Source organism: Heliangelus exortis, chromosome 1 (assembly GCF_036169615.1).
Source record: "Heliangelus exortis chromosome 1, bHelExo1.hap1, whole genome shotgun sequence".
Taxonomy (NCBI): domain Eukaryota; kingdom Metazoa; phylum Chordata; class Aves; order Apodiformes; family Trochilidae; genus Heliangelus; species Heliangelus exortis.
This window is the reverse complement of record NC_092422.1, coordinates 85,756,027-85,775,477: the sequence shown is the minus strand read 5'-3', so window position 1 is coordinate 85,775,477 and position 19,451 is coordinate 85,756,027. Positions and strand designations below refer to the sequence as shown.

Sequence of the window (19,451 nt, the reverse complement as noted above, 5' to 3'; positions counted from 1 at the left end):
AGCGAATTCAAACACTCAAAATTTGCAAAATAAAGCAATTCTTTGTTTCTGAAACTAAGCAAATATTTCATCTTTTAAAGAAAGAACTTGAAAATGTAAAAGATTCATTTCTGAAGAAATGCCATCCATTAATGAGCTATAGTATCTACCTATAGTTTATGAAGAAAATGGGAATTTGCAAACCACAAGCAAGAAAAATAGTGTGGTGTTTTGTTTTCTATGCAACAAAAGAGCAATCATATGGAAAATTAAGTAATTGTACCATTACTGTGGTTTCTGCAAACAACAGAATACTTCTGAAAAAGCAAGCATCACATTCGTTGTCAATATTGCTGTTTATATTTAGAAAAACAAAGATTTGGTCATTCAGTATTATCAATATTCAAATATTATTCTTGACTACTAAAAATGAGTCCTTTGTTCAAGTCAGAACTGTTCTACTCGACTAAATGCATCTCTGAACAATCTGAATTGATGAGTTTCTCTTCAGAATGCCTCACATTTTAGCATATATGAGACTTCAGCATGTCTCATATTTTAACATCCTACATTCTTGTCACAGGGACTGAAGAATGGAAGCATGCTATTATTCTAAGTACTAGTAGATGAAGGATGACATTTTTTTATTCTGCACAAAGGAAACTTCTGCAACAGAAGAATTCAACATGTATAAAAAGCTTTTCTGAAGAGACTTCTCCATCAGTCCTGATGGTACTTCTGTTATTTCCAGATAGAATATTTGGAACTCTAGACAGCAATAACACATACAGGGGTACAAGAACAGCATTCCTGCAGAATTTCCAGGGTGAAGTATCACCATTAGAAAATATTTTAACTACTATTTCAAAAGAGATACCACATCTAGGATGAGGGGAGAATGTTTCCTCTGAGACTGTCTTGTTTTCTCCTTCTCCTGACCCAAGCCAAGTTTCTCCCCAAAACACATTCTTTCATGTTCTGCTGTTGACATTCTGAGTGTATTACAGGTTTGCCAGTTTTGAATTCTTATAAATCCACTGATGAAAGAAGTTGAGTGGCCTAAGCATAGATTCATATAATGATTTCTGTTGGAAGGGACCTTAAAGATAATCTAGTTCCAACCCACCTGCCATGGGCTGGGGCACTTCCCAATAGACCAGGTTGCTCAAAGCCCCATCCAACCTGGCTTTGAACACTTCCTCTGAGGGGAACTTCCTCAGGCACCATCTTCCAGTGTCTCACCACCCTCACACTAAATAATTTCTTCCAAATATCTAACCTAAATCAGCCCTCTTCCACTTTGAAGCCACTACCCCTTGTTCTACTGCTACATGCAGTGAAGTCCCTCCCCAGCTTTGCTGTAGGCCCCTTAGGGTACTGGATGGCTGCTAGAAGTTCTCCATGGAGCTGCATCTTGTCCAGCTTGAACAACCCCAATTCTCAGCCTGATTTCATAGGAGAGGTGCTCCAGCCCTTTGATCATCTTCATAGCCCTCCTCTGGACTCACTCCAACAGCTCTGTGTCCTTCCTATGTTGGGGGCTCCACAACTGGACACAGTACTCCAAATGAAGTCTTCTGAGAGCCCTTCTGTTGATGCAGCCCCAGACACAGTTGGCTTTCTGGGCTGCAAGCAGACATCACAGACTCATGTTTCTGTTTTCATTGACCAGCACACCCTCAAAGTCCTCCTCTTCAGGAAAGCTCTCAATCCATTTATTAATAAAGATACACTAATTAAGTGTGCAAATGCAAAGTATCTCTAATCAAATAGCAACATGCACACTCTTTAAGAAGATGTGATGTTTGCTGTGATTCGAACAGGTACATGGCTTATGTGTGCACAGGGGGACTCCTTTGTTTGACAGCTAATAGAAAGAGACATAAATAAAAAAGAGGCAATTTATCATATTTAACTGAAGGCCAAAAGCAATGTGTCAAAATATATTAGTTAAATTGGTCAGTCTCCCTTCTTTTTAAGATTTTACACCTACTGTTAACTCGTTTCAAGTACAGAGATTATGCCTTGTCATAATTTCATTAAACAATCTAATGAGAGATAAGTATTAGTACCTTGCACAACTAGACATGCTGCATTATTTGCCTGCATTAACAGTAACAACCAGTATCTGCTTCTTTCTCCATCATGAGGCTACCTAAGAATTCTCTGAAATTCTCAGATTCTCTGAAAGCATTTTAGACATATACATATGCTCTGGAGTACACAAAATCCAAAACTGTAAGTATTAGGATTTATTACCTTTTAAGAAATAACTGGATAAACATGTCCTCTTTTCTAAACTAGGGAACAATAGTGCTTTAATTAATAGCATGAAATACAAAACATTTTCTCCTTAATCTTTCTAGGTGGCATTCATTCAACAACTCCTTTCAGTTGAAAAATGCGTATTTCTTTAGATTTGTTCACTTTAGTGGCACAGAAGCAACATTTTTTTTCTTTTTTTATCATAAAACAGCACAAGATTTTTTCTGAAACCAAAAGTTATTAATTTGCTCTTCTTTTTGTATATTATATAGATGACCAGATACTTTTGGTAACAAAGCCATCATTCCCTTTCCAGCATTCTCAAGTTTAATTATTAATAATTTTCTCTGAAATATTTTGAACATGTACATGTAATTCATTTACCCTTAAGAGGAATAACAAATAGTTTAAACCTAACAATCCAGTTTTTGTAACATCCCTGAGTAATCATGCTAACTGATCACACCAATGGGATTCTGAAATAACCTAATACAGTGTTACCAAAGTTACCAAGTATTTTGATAAAGATAGATTATATGGTGCACACTTCATAAATTTTGTCTTTCAATTTAGCAGCCTTCATACTCCAAATTTGTTATGTCTTGTTCTTTTAACAACTTTCCTAGCTTTTCAAGTATCTTCTCACATGAAATTTCTATCCATCTTGATACACCGAAGGGATAAGATCATGATTTAAATGGGTTACTCTCTGTAGAAACAGATATTGCTAGCTATGGGCTTTGTTGTCATTTTTTTACAGACTTTTCTTTAAAATTACCTTTGATGATGTTGTATCTGCTTCCCCCTCCCCTTTTTTTTGTTTTGCCAGTACATCTTAGAATCAAAGTGAAAAGCTTTCTCCAACAGAATCACTTACTCCTACCCACTGCACCCCAAAAATTACAGAAAGTGTGTCCTGAAGTATTTTTCACCAGCAGTTCAGTAAAAGACTTTCTGCAATTGCTGTATCCATTGTTCTCATTTCCTGTAAACCCCTTTTCTTTTGTTACAGAAAATTACTATCACCAGCTGCAATCACAGCAACATACCTTAAAAATCTTCATTGTTTAATTATTGAGAAATGAGTTTCTGTCCTCTTAACTCACTTCTCCCCTTGCCATGGACTTCCCAGTCTCTCTGGATAGAAAGTTAATTTCTATCAGCCCCATTACTGTAATTTCAGCCACTCTAAACATTACCAGATTTTTATTATGCACTAGGTAGCTCCCCAAGTGATCCTCAGAGTGCTTCAAACTCTTAACTTCTGCTTTCCTCAAAAGACATCCTGGTGCTTTGACAGAGTGATACTGTGCTCCTCACCCGAACAATTACCAACTTCCTTTTTTGTTTTTTTGTTTGGTTTTTTTATTTGTTTGGGGGCTTTTGTTTGTTTTGTTCTTGGGTTTTGTTTGTTTGGAGGGTTTTTTAGGTTTGCTGGTTTTTGGTTTTTTTTTAAATCTCTCCCACCATGCCTGGTGAATTCATGACATGGAGGTTGCTGCTGGGAAAAAAAAGCTGACAACACACTGACTTCAGACCTCCTACAGTCCATTCCTATACTATTCTATGTATACCTTCTTCCCTTCTCATCATATGCTCTTAGCCTTAAAGTATGCTTTTACTTCTCTCTTCTTAACAGTTCAAATTCTCAGTGGGGAATTTTCAAATTTTCCTTCCCCCACTCCTTGTGATTCTTCCAGTAGCCACACTTCCCTCTTCCTCCTATTATTTTTCGGTCTCATGCATTCTTCCAGAGTTTTTTCTCTCCTCAGCTTTCTCCCTACCCTTTTCTTATTTTCTTTTTCTGGACATAAAACCTTGCATTTTATATTAACATGCTGTATCAGAGTCAGACTCTATCTGCAGACTGCTTTCCACAACAGTCTCCTGAAAACACTTATCTCATTAAATCCCATTAAAATGCTTTTTATCTCCATTGCAATGAACTACTGTCTTCAGTATTTAAAAATCAGGACATCCCTTTCAAACTTATCTCTATTTTATATTTGCTGATCCCTAACACACAGTAATATCATGCTTCTCTCTCCCTCTCAGTCCTAAAATAGTTATATACCTTCTCAGAACATGACCAGAATGTCTTCATCAAGATCCTTCCAGTGAAAGGACTGCAATCTAAAAACTGGTGTCTTAGTCAAAAATGAGGAATAATGTAGAATTCCATGTACTGTGCTGATGACCATTCTATTTTCAGAGAGAAGAGCACATAGAACACATTATTAATATCTCCCTTCTCAATGTCTTTCAGAGCTGCTGAATCTTTATTCAATTTCTGGTTTATTTTTCACATTCTGATTCTCCATCTTCTCTGAAATTTCATTTCATTCAATTTTTACCCTATCATTTTGATTTTTATTTTGCAAATAAACCCTGGAATTGCAGGTTTTCACCTTACCCATCTTTTAGGCCATCTATCTCCCAATTTCTTATTAATGCCCTTAACCTCAGCAAATTTCACATTCATTGAGGACTTTTGAAGCTTGATTTCCTGATCAAGTCTTCTTCATGCTTCTATGATTGTCTCCTCTGATCAAGAGGACTGGTTTTGTCTTTCTGTTTTTCATGTGTATGACCTGTGTTGCTACATGGCAATGTTTTATATTAAGATTTTTGTGTCATTTAAAAATTTACTTCTCTGAGGACTATTATGGGGTTATTTGTATCATTATAGGGGATATCCATTCTCCTAAAAAAAAGCTTAAAAAGATAAGGACTTGAACAAAAAGCAGCATTCACAAATCATCCAACTGCTTTCTCCGATTTTTTTTTTCAGGAAGGTGTCTGCTCAAGCAATTTCTACTCATCCTGTACCACTATATTGTTTCAAATTAACTAAGCATTTGTATCCAATTAAAAAAATAATGGATGTTCTGATGAATTTTGTCTAAAAACACTACTTTGTATTTTGATGTTACTGCAGAAAATAAAACAGTTGTGAGTCAATGAAGTGGAAAATTGCTGTCTTATAACAGATCCTCTAAGGTGCAAAATGTTCTCTTATTTGCTGTTATCAGTTCGTTTAATAATTGTTTTTTGCCCAACTGTTTAAAAAGGGGGAAACAGACTTACAGTCTGGACAAAAAGAGACAGCAAAACATACAAAATTAAAGCACTTATGTTTTCTAATTGTTTTCCCATTTGACAGCATTAAGAAAACATTAAAAAAGCCATTTGGTTTATCAAATGGAAATGGTAGAGAGATTAAAAGAAGGTTCCTAAAAATATTAAACCGAGCAACAGGCCACATTTAAAAATTACTCATGATCTTTTGTTTCTTTAGGTTTTTTGGAGAAAAACCCTCATTACTAATTAACAGTGCTTTAGCCGCAAGATTAAGAATACTCCTAGTAACAGATCTACACAGGTTTAATTATAAAAAAGTGCTGTAAAAAATTACGTGGTACTGAAATCACACTTTAGGTCTACCTAACAGGAAACATGATAAAATCACTTTCTGTTACAAGCTAACGGCTCAGCACAGACTAAAATCAAATTCTTCTTCTTTGACTAGCTCACACATACACAGTTGCACTTTTTTTTTTCTTAATCACTGCATGGTTCTGGATTTTCCTCAGTTTTATACGGACTATCTGAGAAAAGCAGAAGGAAATTCTGTTATTTAAAAACAGAAATTAAATTTCCAAGAATGATTTATTTTAAGAGACAAATAAGGTCTGCAGTAAACATGAGAATTCAGACAGTAGTTCTCAAGTTCAGTACACACAGACAGGGAGTACCAAACAGCTGCTTTCCAGAACCAGACTAATACACTACCTTACCACAGAACATCTGTAGGATTTATTTCTCACCCTTCAATTTAATTTTTCTAAACTAGACAATTCAGTGTTCTACAGGATAGCCTTGCAACTCTAAATTCAGTTTGTACCATACTTACACCCAGATATTCTTAAAATTCACTGGAACACAGAAGTAGGTGTTTGAATATCCTCCTCCTTTGAGTTTAGTAAATTTTTATGGTTTTACCCTGACCACAGAAATATGTGATTAAGACCATTTTTATAACAATGACAAATACTGCCTGAAAGATTTACTTGTCTGCTAGGTAACTTTCCAACCAAGGTCAACAGCTGACACGAAGTCTTTCTCTGAATTCATGTTTGAGGATGTCACTCGCTGATTAAGTGTTCTTTAAACATTCAAGGAACATTCAGATTTTCTGGCTGATCCACTCCAAGCACTTCTCTACAGATACTACAGTTGGGTTTAACTTAATAGATTTACCCTTCTTTTCTTTCTAAGGCATTGTCAATCTAAGGTCTAGTATCCTATTCCACAGTAAACAGTCTTCCTTGATATAGAAGTAATTCATTTTCACAGTACCTTCCATAATTTCAAGGTTCATCTAGGTGCATTTCTCAATACTGTGCCCTAGCAATTCTCCCAACTTACTCACATATAGATAGAAAAGTTTAACTATCTGTGTACCCCCTGTAATCTTGATGAAGCACATATTAAAATCACTGAAGACAGGCACCTTTTTGATGAGGGCAGGATGAGGTACAATGGCATTGCTGTCCTCATGCTTCTTGTAACTCATTCACAATCCCCTGGATTTGACTAAATTCCTGTCTAGAAAGCTACATATTCATTCCCCAACCACAGACATGTCTGTAATAGATGGCTCATAGAAACACTAAAGAGAATGAGTATATCTGAGCTTGCTGTTACCTAACATACCTCCATCAACAAGTTTTACTCATTCAAATTCTGCGTTGAAACAACTACAGGCTCACAATTTCTAACAGACAATATGTGAGCACTCACCTACCTGCAAAGGGACACAAATCTACATTAATCAAGATTATCAAACCACATAAGGGCTTTAAGTAGCAGTGTCATGCCAAAGCAGAGAGATCCCACCAAAGTATGGGGTATCCAGGCTCTTCTGTGAAGCCCTCCCAGGAATCACTCCAGTGAGCACTGAAACCTCTTGCAGCCCCACATCCATGGAGGAAGGTTTCCAGGTCTCCCTTGCCCTGGGCAACCATGCCAATACAGCCCCACCCAAACCCAGACGTTATATAAAAGAGTTCAGCACGATCAACTGCACTATAATACAACCACATGAGATGATTAAAATGACTTTTTCCAGGTGCCAGATATCTGCCACCATGTTTGGCTAAAGTGAGGAATATCTTACTCCTTGCTGAGCTTCTAATCCTGCCTCCTCAGAATATGTCAAACCCGATAAACATGGCAGACACACTTGATATTGTTATTTTCTCAGTAGCATCAAAATCTACAACCTGCATTTCTAGTTGTTGTCTCCCTCTCCTGAACTGCCCTTCCTCTCTGTTCATCCCCCACGGTCCTCCTCACCTCCCTAACATGTTTACACAGGGGAGTTTTAAAAAGAAATAAGAATGAAGTACATTGCACAGCAGGGAGATTAATTTAGCATAGGCACAGAAGAAGAAACATTGTGAAAACTACTTAATGCAAGAACTCTATTAAGTTATTTTGGCTTCTATCCAAGTTGAGATATTTACTTCATAAGACTTCTAGTCAAATATATTTTTTTAAGGCAGAGTTAGAGTACCACAGTGCCTGTGAACAAAAAATGCACGAAGTCAGTAATTTTGCAGGACATTTTACGGGGGAAAAAAAAAAAAAAAAAGTAAAAACGTTGATCTGTGGGTGTTGACAGACATTATTGCAAAAAGGAATCTATTTAGGAATAAAGTTCTTCTGCAACTATCCAGACAGGTATTACTTTTAATGGAACCAATATCCCATAAAATAGGGGAGTATTGATCTGGTAAGTGGTACAATAACACCATCCTCCTAACCTTTCACCTTCATGTCAGTCAATATAAGATACACTCAGAACATATTTTCTGAAGTGTTTTTTCTGTTTCTGTTACATAGCATTAATAACGTGGTTCATGAATTACCAACAAAACTACTCAAGCATGAAACTCTGAGGGAAAACAATCTCTGATGGTGAAAAAACATGAAACAAAACAACTTAAATACATATTTCCTTAAATAAGGAAAAACAAAAGATGAAGAGTAGAATGAGAGTCATACCATAAATGATGCACAAAAATTATACTCAATTACCAACCCCATGCAACAGCAAAAATACAGAGACTAAAATACTACATAAGGAGGCCAAATTATACACAAAGCAACCTAAAATCTCTCACAATCCTTCTAGAAGTTTTCTCTTACAAAAGATACAGGATACTTCTTTCAACTACGGAAATTTGCACTGCATCACAGTAAGTAATTTCAGATACTGCCTAAGTTCATAACACTGTTTTTGTGTGGTTTCAAACCTGCCTTATATAATAACTTTAATGTGATTCAGCACTCTCCATCCATTTCTCGTTACTCACACAGCTCCCCTCACAGCTCATAAATACCATCCTTTCTTCACACCCTTTTTTCTCTCCATTTCTTTACCCTCACAAATTCTAACAACTTAACTGATGACATCTAACCCTGTAAGAACTAAGGAAAAAAAAGATTCTGATAAAGACTCATAACAGTAAAGCAAGGAAATGTGCCTTCTTCTAAGTCATCTGTATCTTTCTGGAAAAAAAGTGCATATAAGATGGTATATAAGGGTGACCAAAAATACACCACGGACTCCCTATACTTCACTAAATGGTTTCTTAAAGATACAAGGCATTAAAAACAAGAAATCCCTCTCAGTTGAGGGAAGGGGCCTTTTTCCCTAGACAGAATTCAAGTTGCCCTCCACTGCCAGCTCCAGACTACCTTCACTATCCATTAATAAGGTGAAACGTAATTCAACTGTGAATTGATCAACTTCAGTAAGGTTTTCAGCTGGGGAAAAAAATGGCTTTTAATTCTTTCAGGCTCTTTTTCATGCATATAAAAATTAAAGATATAAGAAAACCTCTGGTATTCTTACAGAAAACTCACTTTGATCTACACATTTATAAGGAAGCTCAGAGCTGAGATCAAGTAGTATAGTGGCCCTCAAAGGTAAGGCCAACCTGAAGAAAAAATACTGTCTCCTTTGGTTTTTTAGTTTGTAGAAGTTAAAAATGTTAAAATGCTCTTTCACAGAATCACAGAATGTCAGGGACTGGAAGGGACCCTTGAAGATCATCAAGTCCAACCCCCCTGCCAGAGCAGGACCAAAGCTAGGACAAGTCACTCAGAAATGCATCCAGATGGGTCTTGAAAGTCTCCAGAGAAGGGGACTCCACAACCTCTCTGGGGAGCCTGTTCCAGGGCTCTGTAAGCCTTCTAGTAAAGAAATTCTTCCTCATGTTGAGGTGGAACATCCTGTGCTCTATCTGGAATCCACTGCCCCTTGTCTTATCACAGGGCACAAGTGAGAAGAAGTTGTCCCTTCCTTGTTGACACCCAGCCTTCGTGTATTTATACACATTAATTAGATCTATTCTGAAGTCTTCTCCAGACTAAAGTCCCAGGTCTCCCAGTCTTTCTTGATACGGCAGGCATTCTGATCCCTTAATTCTCATAGCCCTCTCTTATCAACTGGGGAGCCCAGAACTGGATGCAATACTCTAGGTGAGTTCTCACTAGGCCAGAGAAGAGGGGGAGAACCTCCCTCAACCTGCTCACACACTCTTCTTAATGCACCCCAGGATACCATCGGCCTTCTTGGTCATGAGGGCAAATTGCTGTCCCATGGATAACTTGATGTCCACCGGGAACCCATTCTCCATGGGGCTGCTCTCTAGTAGATCCCCTCCTAACCTGTACTGGTGCATTTGTTATTCCTTCCCAGGTGCAGGACTCTGTACTTGTTCTTGTTGAAGCTCCTTGTGTTCCTCTTGGCCCATCCCTCCAGTCTGTCCATATCTTGCTCAATGGTCACACAGCCTTCAGATGAATCAGACAGTTTTGTATCCCAGTTTTGTATCAGCTTGCTGAGAAGACACTGTCCCATCATCAAGGTCATTGATAAAGATGATGAACAGGACTGGACCCAGCACAGATCCCTGGGGGATTTCACTTGTTACAGGTTTCCAGCTGGACTCTGCACCACTGATCACTACTCTTCGGGGCTCTATTGTGTTCTTAGTCCAGTTCTTAGTCCACCCCACTGTTTCTTCTTTTATCTCACATTTCCTGAGCTTGCTCACAAGTATGTCATAGGAGACTATCAAAAGCCTTGCCAAGGTCAAGGTAGACTACATCAGCTGGTCTCCCTGCATCTACCCATTCAGTCAGCTTTTGTCAGCTCTAAAAAGTCCTCTCACCCTCGGAACTGGAACTGTTTGAAATAATCTTTGCATGGTAAAACTCTCGAGACCATAGAATTATTGAATGGGTTGGCTTGGAAGGGACCTTAAGGATCATCTAGATCCAAACCCCCTGCCATGAGCACAGACACCTCCCACTAGAGCAGGATGATCACAGCCCCATCCAACCTGGCCCAAACACTTCCACAAAGGGGGCAGCCACAACTTCCCTGGGCAACCTGTGTCAGTTTCTCACCACCTTCACACTAATGAATTTCTTCACAATACAGAATACCAGTACATTGCATATAAAAAGAAATTGCTTTCACCAAGTCAAAAACAGATCACACATTTTACTGCTATCCATGCTCCTGAAGTGGATCTACAAAACAATCAAGAGTTTGCCTATGATATAACCATTAAAACTTTATCCTGAACTCTCAAAATGCAGACAAAATAATTTGCTAATCATCTATCACTTGCAACAATGAGCCATTAGAAAAAACACCAAAAAAAAAAAATTCAAGTCACAACTATTCTGAAATGGGAAGATTACAAACCATGGAAACTGTTACAGAAGATATTCAAATAATTGTTCAACAGTAATTTACAGCAATCCTTAAACTAACTCTCCAAGAGCATGTAAGAATAAGAATAGATGAGAACTTTTACATTTATAATTTTTAAGCTACAGGGGTTATTTCTGAAAAAAAAACTACTTCAAATGGAAATTGGCTTGGTGCAAAAATGGCACTTATACAGCTTCTACTGGAGCAGGGCCTTTACAAGACAATATGAAAAATTTTCTTAGGACTCATCAATTGGACCTCTCCTTGTACATGCCAGAAGACATTTGTTTGGTTCACTAGTGTCCTGCTCTTCTTGCTTTCCATCCTCCAAAGAGGAGAACTTGCCACAGAGTTTTTCAGAACATTCTTACAGTCCCCGTACAATGTAAAGAACACAGAAAATGTTGTTTCTCTAATGCTGGTATACAGATGGGTATTGCTGTCTTTCCAGAGTGAGCCCACACTTTTAACAAAAATTGCTGCTTAAGACCACACAAAAATCTGCTGTGTTATGTCCTTCCCTGAACCTGTCACAATTATAAGCTTCAAATTATTTCATATGACAATATAACAATGCCAACTACTTTTGACAGTATCACTATGAGAAAATCTTAATTTTTTATTTAAATTCCTGATACCTCTACGTGGACTTCCAGATTAACAGCTGTACTTACAGGATTTTTTCCTTTTTTTGACCTAAGAAATGTTATCTACAATACTAAAAAGGACTTTAAACAATGTTGCATCTGTCAAAATAAAAAGCAACCTGAAAACATTTTTCCTACTACAAGTCCAGCATCTGCACAGAAGCTTTTAAGTGGTTATGACTCAATACTCATACAAATCCAAATATCCATGCTTACATAAGAAAAACTGAAGGATGATAATAATAATACAAACATCTAACATGTGGCAGGTTAATTAATCTGTCATTTGAACAACTGCTCAGAAATTTTATTCCTACTTAGACTTATAATAAATTACATACAGTTGGACATTTCTGTTAATATCAAATTAACATGTCAAAAGGGAACTGCAGGGAAATACGCCAAACTTCTACTGAAATTTTAGAAATTCAGTAATTTACAGCAATATGTTAAAAAAAATTAAAAAGAAAAAAAGCAGCATATACAGACCTTCCAGTAGTCAGATTGTAAACTGTAGTACCTCTGGTATGCAGATAATGCTGTAGAAAAAAAAATAATGTTAAATTTCTTTTGTTGCATTTTCTCTGAAGACAGAAAACTTTAAGAGTCAGAACATTCAGCATTAAAATGATAAATGGTTTAATAAAAGTAACACTGCCACAATAAGTACACTGTTGTGGGTAATGGATTCCATGAGATTCTAATTTTGGTTTATGAAATATCAACCCCAAAATATTTTTATTATTAATCTTAGGGATGTAAATCATGCAATATTTTAAAGGAAACATATAACAAAATAAATAATTTGGAATTTTGGGATTTCTTTATCCTGGAAAAAGCTCTTACAAGATTTAAAAATTTAATCATGTTGCTCATTTACCATGCTCCCTGATGTCCTGTAATTTCTAAAGAACTGGTGCAGAGGGACTTAGAAAGAGAAATCAATTTCACATCCCCTTTCATTCAGTAACTAGGACAAACAATAGCAAGTGAAAAAGCTTACATTTTATTCAACATCTAATACCAAGTCTAGCCTGGAAAAAAAGTGCTAAGAACAGCTCTATTCAGTAAAATATTAGGTTGACTTAGCAATGAATTTCTCAACTCACCATGCCTGTCTCCCTCTTCCCAACTAAAAATTATGGTTGATTCATCTTGCCCTTCTGCTAACAGGCCACATTCAACTGGAATGCAAACATGCTATATGCTCATAGAATATTCCACTAGGTACCATACAAAAATCAAGAACTTTAAATTATGATTTACTGCAGTAACATCAAGATCTTGATTTTTCAAGTGCTTGCTTCTTAAGAATGGTTTCTACACAGTATGTATTTTGCCAAACAACAAAAGAAGACAACTTCTGCTTCAAAAAAGAAGTAAAAACACTAAATCGACTGAGAAGGTAAGAACAGTAAGTACTTTATGTGCAGGTTCATTTCCTGTAAATACCATGCATAAATTATGTCCCTAAATTTTATAACCTTTCAATACCTGCATTGCATATTCATTTCCATAACTTAACCCAAGTCCTTATTTTAAGTGAGAGAAGCAGCCTATAGGACATGGAAAGCACACAGGACGTGAAATAAGAACACAATGACAAGGCACACAGAATTTTCATAAGAATATACCTCTGCACTCATCTGTCTACGGAGACTCCCAGCCATATATTTTTAAATTCCTGATACGTGCTGAATCATGCTTACAAGTTGCCCCTCTCCACTGGAACTGCTTGTGAAGCCAGGTTCTAATTTTAGAGCTCTGAACTGTGATTTATTTAGATGCCCAGAGCAGAAAAAAAAGTAGAACACTCATCATCTTTACACTATCACCATGCAATATGTAAAATGTTTACATGAAACTTAGATGAATAAAATTCTGAAGAAACCAAAGTCAATCAGGCTAAGTCTTTCACAATTTAAGAGTATAATTGCTCTCCTGTCCCCCACCTCCTCCAAAACTAAAAGGATATAACTGCACTCAAACAACGTAAGTTTAGGAATGTTAAGACTACGCATATTTCAGTCACATTCTGTAATCATGTTATAAAGAATGTTCACAGTAACAGAGAATAGCCTCCTACATCAAATACCTCCAGATTCACCTTCTGCCAGGTATCATTACTGACTTTTCAACAGAAAGACTTAATCAGTCTTTGAATGTAGGAATGACTCTGCTTTCCCAAACCAGAAAACACAAACATACACAATGAAACAGTTTTATAATATACCATACTTAAATGAAAGGAAATCTACTCTTTTTTTACTCAAGCAGTACCTCTACCTGATTTTAAAGGTTAAAGCATATTTCAAATCCTTAAGTCAACAGCACCATGTTATGCAAGATTTTGGAAACTGAGAGCTTCTTGTAATCTATTATTTTTTTAATAAAAGTAACTATTGTAGTTAATTATACAATGAATATGAAGATGAAAAGAACACTAAGAATGCTAAGTATTTATATTGAGAGATTAAAAGGGAGAATATTTTCAGTGTAGGTGTTAAAATACATAGCAGTACCCACATGAGCATATTCATCAAACAATGAGTATAAGAAAAACATGTTTCCCTATAGCAGTCAAGGAACTGGTATGAAGTTTACAAAACATCAACAGCTTAAAAAAAATAAATAGAAAAACAGAGAATGAAAAAAAAAGAAGACAGACATCTAAAGGCATTCACTCAGACCCAGTAAAGTCCCATGCCAATGGAAGAGGAAGACTGGGAAGCACAGGAAGCTAACATCAGTGCTTGTAAAGAAACTTGTCCAAAGAAACTGTAGCACCTTCATTTACCACCAGGAGAAGTTCTTATATTAAAGAGAGGAGACTTTGCTCTGTGATATTATACCAGTTTTCCTTCGAGTGCAGATAATTGGAAATAATTTTCTTCTCTAACTCTTCTATTCTTCCATAAGGTTTAGCAATTTCCCCAAATAACAGATGAAATGACTGCTTTAATGTTCTAGGCTACAATTAAAAACAAGTACAAGGAAAGCATGGACTGCTGTAGCATATTTCATGTTTACATGATAAGGCTACCTCCATCTAAAGAAGGTCTGATTACTCCTCCAGAGGAACAAATAAGACTCTACAGTCCTCTTCTTAAGTGTCTGAAGCACCCAAACCTACTCCTAGATTCAGCAACCTCTTCTAGGGATCCTGCTTTTCTGTAGGTTAATAGTATTCTGCTTCTGCTTAACTTCTTGAAGATGAAATGCTAAAATTCTCAGTATTGTGCTGAAAATGTGTCACAATGAATCACAGAAGGACCCCTTATACAGAAGCTCATCATCCCTTTCCTCTTCATGAAACTTAGACAGCTAGAAACTGCTATTGTTGCACAATTTCAATACTTGACAAGCACTCATCTTACAGTTAGTTACTGGTGAAAGCTTATTTCAGCCCCCTTTACATCTAGATTAACCATATGCTCCATACACACTCAAGTTCTACTGAAAAGGATTGAAGGAACAGGCAGAAAAATAGAAAAAGAGATTCAAGGGAGCATGCCTTTGCCACAGTCCACATGAAGCATCCCTAAAAAAGTCTCTAAAATGAATCTTGCATACAAGAGGCTAGATACGGGTTTTAAAGCAGTAGGACATGAACCATAAAACTGAGTCTACCATTTCTTCTATTCCCTGAGCAAGTCACTGGTGAGCAGACATTAATCCTGAGTTCTGCGGTGTAGAAATAGAGTATCTTATAAGAAAACTTTATTATGGAATTACAAGCAAGGGGATGTCTTCCGTAAATTAAATTTATACCTAGAAGAAACGAATGTGAACGCTTAAAATTAAAAACTTTATTCTGGACTAAGATGTAAGAAGAGCAGGTTCTGTTGAGCAACAAAAATTTTACACAACTCCCTGTCTGAAACTTAGGCTATACCTTTCTCAGAGTTATGATTCCAATTATAGGATGATATTCTCTCATTTGTTAAAAAATGTCATTTATATCATGTACCAAATTACTAGTACTAAAACAAAAAATAAAATAACAAAACCAAACCCACAAAACTTAAGGCTACAATGTCATTCACACATTCACTTTTCATCCAAGACTGGTCATTCTAAGGCAACATAATTTCTGTCACGAAAAAAATATTTTGTGACCTCCTGCCTCTCTTTCAAGGTAGGGTCAACTCTCATTTTTATGGATACAAGTGAATCATTTTGTTTCAGTTAAAGTGTCCTTGTTTCAACATAATGAAACCAGTGTTTTGAAATAATTCTTAGGCACAGCAGAATTATGCAGACAATATCCTGATAAGAAACTTAGTATTAAGCTTTTCCAATCTAAAGGTTTGCCGCTGAAGCTCTTCAACCTATGGAACTAACCTATTGAAGGCCAAATACAAAAAACGTCTTTTCTTAGCATGCAGAATGCTCCTGAGTATCTAGAAAATGTATGTGAACACCCAGACAGAACAGGACTGAGAGTCAATGGTTATGCTTTTACTCTCAACTATTTAAGCAACCTTATCTGGTCAACCACAGAAAATTCTTACAAGCATGAAACCATGAGACCACATTCAGACACCTAAAACAACATTGGCAATAGACACAAGAATTCATTAGAAAGATGCTCATAGTTACCTATATCTATTCTTCTGCCCAGTATTTAATTACTTATTCTATCAGCTAATACTCTTCCTATTAACATCTCTCTCCAAAGCAAGGCAATTTACATTATTTGTCTATCAGGTAATCCTTATTATCAGGCCCATGAAAACCCTACAACCAACCTACTGAGTGGCAGACAAAGCATTTATCATCCCACCTTGAGTGAGGGAGGGGCAGGAGGCATATACCCCAGAGGTACACACAGCTTTTCAGATCAGCTGTATTGCTTCAGGGGAATAAAGTCAAGATTTACCTAACACCTAATGCAGCTCTGAAAACACCATCTTTCAACCCCAAAGAATTAAAACTACTAGACAGTAAGTAATCTCCTCAGCTCAGGCTCACTTCACAATCTGTTTTATAAACCTCTGTCACCAACTGCAGAGCTGACCACTGACCCTCAAGTGAATTCATACAGTCACAGTCTACTGGGTTCTTCTTCCAGGTTTCTGTAGCCAGTCAGAACTACCCACTTTGCAATTTCTCTGGTGACTTTTGCACTGACTACCTTTATTGTTTCCCCCTAAGTTTGTCTTCCTCTAATTATGGCCATGATCAAAGGACATCTCAAAATTAGGACAGTGATGATACTGGGTTTCTTGTTTGCCTCTGTTAAAGATTTGTTGATTCCACATAGACAATACAAAACAGACCCTACATAATGACCACTACATATTTTCAATTATTTTTTTATCTACCCATATTCCTAAGAAAATGGTAACACTTTATAAACTATGTCATTGTTTCAGTAATACAACAGACAATCCGTCTTCATATCCAGAGTCCAAAATGCATAACCTAATCAAGTGAGGTGAAAATGGGAAGGAAAATGTCTAGACTGAATGATAGCTACATACCTCTCGTTTTTAGTACATCTAATAACAAATCATGTCGTCAGAGAAGAATGGCTTTTATGATCTGCTCCAACAAATTTAATTTATGATACCTGAAAATTTAAAAGGCCTTTGAAAGTTATGCAAACACGGAGCAGTAAGGAGTATTTTAGTGCTTGAGAAGGAAAAACTGAACTAGATACTGACACCATCTAGTGGCACCTTGCAAGGCTAAATGTAATTAACATTGCCTTTTGGCTTGTTGAGCTTTGAAACTTAAAAGCAAGTATTAATTTGACATAATATACCCTGAGAAGAGAATTTTGAAACAGTCCAAAGCTATATTTTTTTCTGTAAAAATCAACACTTGATTTTTTTAAATAGAAATTTCTTTTTTATGTTAATTTTTAAACAAGCACTAGCATTTCTTAGTGTTTATCTGATGTGAAAATGAGTAGTAAGATAGACAAATTAGCTGAAGAACTGCACAAGGGAAGCAAGGAAACGGCACACACATTGCTTTAAGTCTGACAATGCTTCCAGGAAAAAAATGTTCACTAAACACCTAGGAAACATGTGCAGGTTACAGAAACAATTTATTATGTAGTGCAGGTTTTATGCACAACATGGTTTTAATGTAAGATGAACACTGCTGGGCCATAAAATTAAAGACTTCAAAAGGTGAGGAAATTCCAAGGATGAATCAACGACCAAAAAAAAAAAAAAAAAAAAATGAAAAAATTGTGGAAGCTAGGGAAGTAAAATGCAGCTCAGGTCTTTTGTTCTAAGGCCTCAGGATAGAGGTCAGAGATATCAGAAAAGCCTAAAGCATGTCTTTTCACACATAATGAAAACAGACACACAAAGGCAATACAAACATACATTTAAGAAAGAAAAATCACTAAACAGCTCTCTGAGTAATTTTATTAACAACTACACATCTTCATATAGAAATATATTGCAGTAGCAAAGTTGTGAGAAGCTCACTGTCCCATGATCTTGCCAAACTATAAGCTGCAGGAGACTAACAAAGTATTAGATGTATAAGACATACACAAGTTTGACAAGGAGTTCACAGAAATCCTTTAGATCATGAACTCTACGAAAGATCCTAAAGTACTGAGAATAAAAGTGAATGAACACAATGGAATCACAGGATGCTAAAAAAACACTTTGTATCCCCCAAAATCAGTTAACAATAAAGTGTTTACTGTGGAACACTGCCCCAAAATGAAAAATTTCAGACAACCAATCAAAAAACATGGTCTACATATACTGCATAATAACAACCTTCCACTCCTAACTCCTGCCTGCCCCCCTCCTTCCCATTTATCAAGAGCATTGTAACGGTCTAAGCTTAAGATAACATTCTTACTTCTTTCTATAGGAAATTTACTTAATGGTTTCAACTGCCTGAAATTAAACTGCCCAAAATTTAAGGACAGCATTCTGCAGTTGAAATAAACAGCTCTAAAGAGAAACAACACAATTTCTGCCAGTTATTAACAATTAACAAAATAATATGAAAACCTTAAACCTAAAAATAACACCACTCTGAAACACGACCATCACCACTTCCTCAACTCGTTCAGATTGCTATGCTACTAAAAATCTGTTCTAGTTCTTCAAGACTCCTCAGTAAAAGATGAGTCCCCACAGCAAAAGCACAATCCTATCTATCTTTTTATCTATCTATCCTGGGAAGTTCTCTAACATCTTAAAAGATTACTTCTATGACTATGTCAGAACACAGTGCACTGAAATGCTTCCTAATGACAATGCTTTCCTTTAAAGTCCTAAAAGACTAAGACATTAAACACTACAGAGAAATTCTCTGCAGAACTGGAATGGTAAGAACTTAAAAGTGTTAAGAACTTACAGTGTTGAATCTATGAGTTGCTCTTGCAATCAAAGAACTTTATGCAAGAACAATCAAGTATTTTAATTTTTGTTTTAGGATGTATCTTAACAAACAAGCACCACAAACACTCTGGGTTGTTTTGGTTTTGTTTTTTTTTTTTAAGTTTTAAATATTAGCCTAAAAGCTGATTAACACTATTATTATAAATTAATTACAGTATTTTTGTATTAATGCTTTTGACAATGTCGTCACCATCTCAAACAAATTAAATATTAATAAAATTCTCCTGCCATAGTACATAAAAAATATGAACATTTAAGTACAACAATAAGAATTATTTTACTGCATTATTTACTGAGTTTTAGTAACTGTGATGCAAATAATCACAGGTTTTTCCCAAATCATTCAGTAAATGAATTATCTACTACTTTCAGGTATTT

At 36.2% G+C, this 19,451-nt stretch overlaps 1 protein-coding gene across 12 annotated transcripts in view; it reads right to left on the bottom strand.

Moving 5' to 3' along the window:
* Positions 1-19,451, bottom strand: part of KDM6A (lysine demethylase 6A) — a 159,549-nt gene that overhangs the window by 101,107 nt on the left and 38,991 nt on the right. For 11 of the 12 annotated variants that reach the window (XR_011727337.1, XR_011727336.1, XM_071751540.1 and 8 more), the window contains exon 4: positions 12,178-12,227. The exons of the other annotated variant lie outside the window; for it this stretch is intronic. Coding sequence is in view for 9 of the 11 variants with exons in the window: in XM_071751540.1 (XP_071607641.1) it covers positions 12,178-12,227 (50 nt within the window). In the remaining 2 variants the exon portion in view is untranslated. The remainder of the gene's footprint in view (positions 1-12,177; positions 12,228-19,451) is intronic. 12 annotated transcript variants of the gene reach the window in all.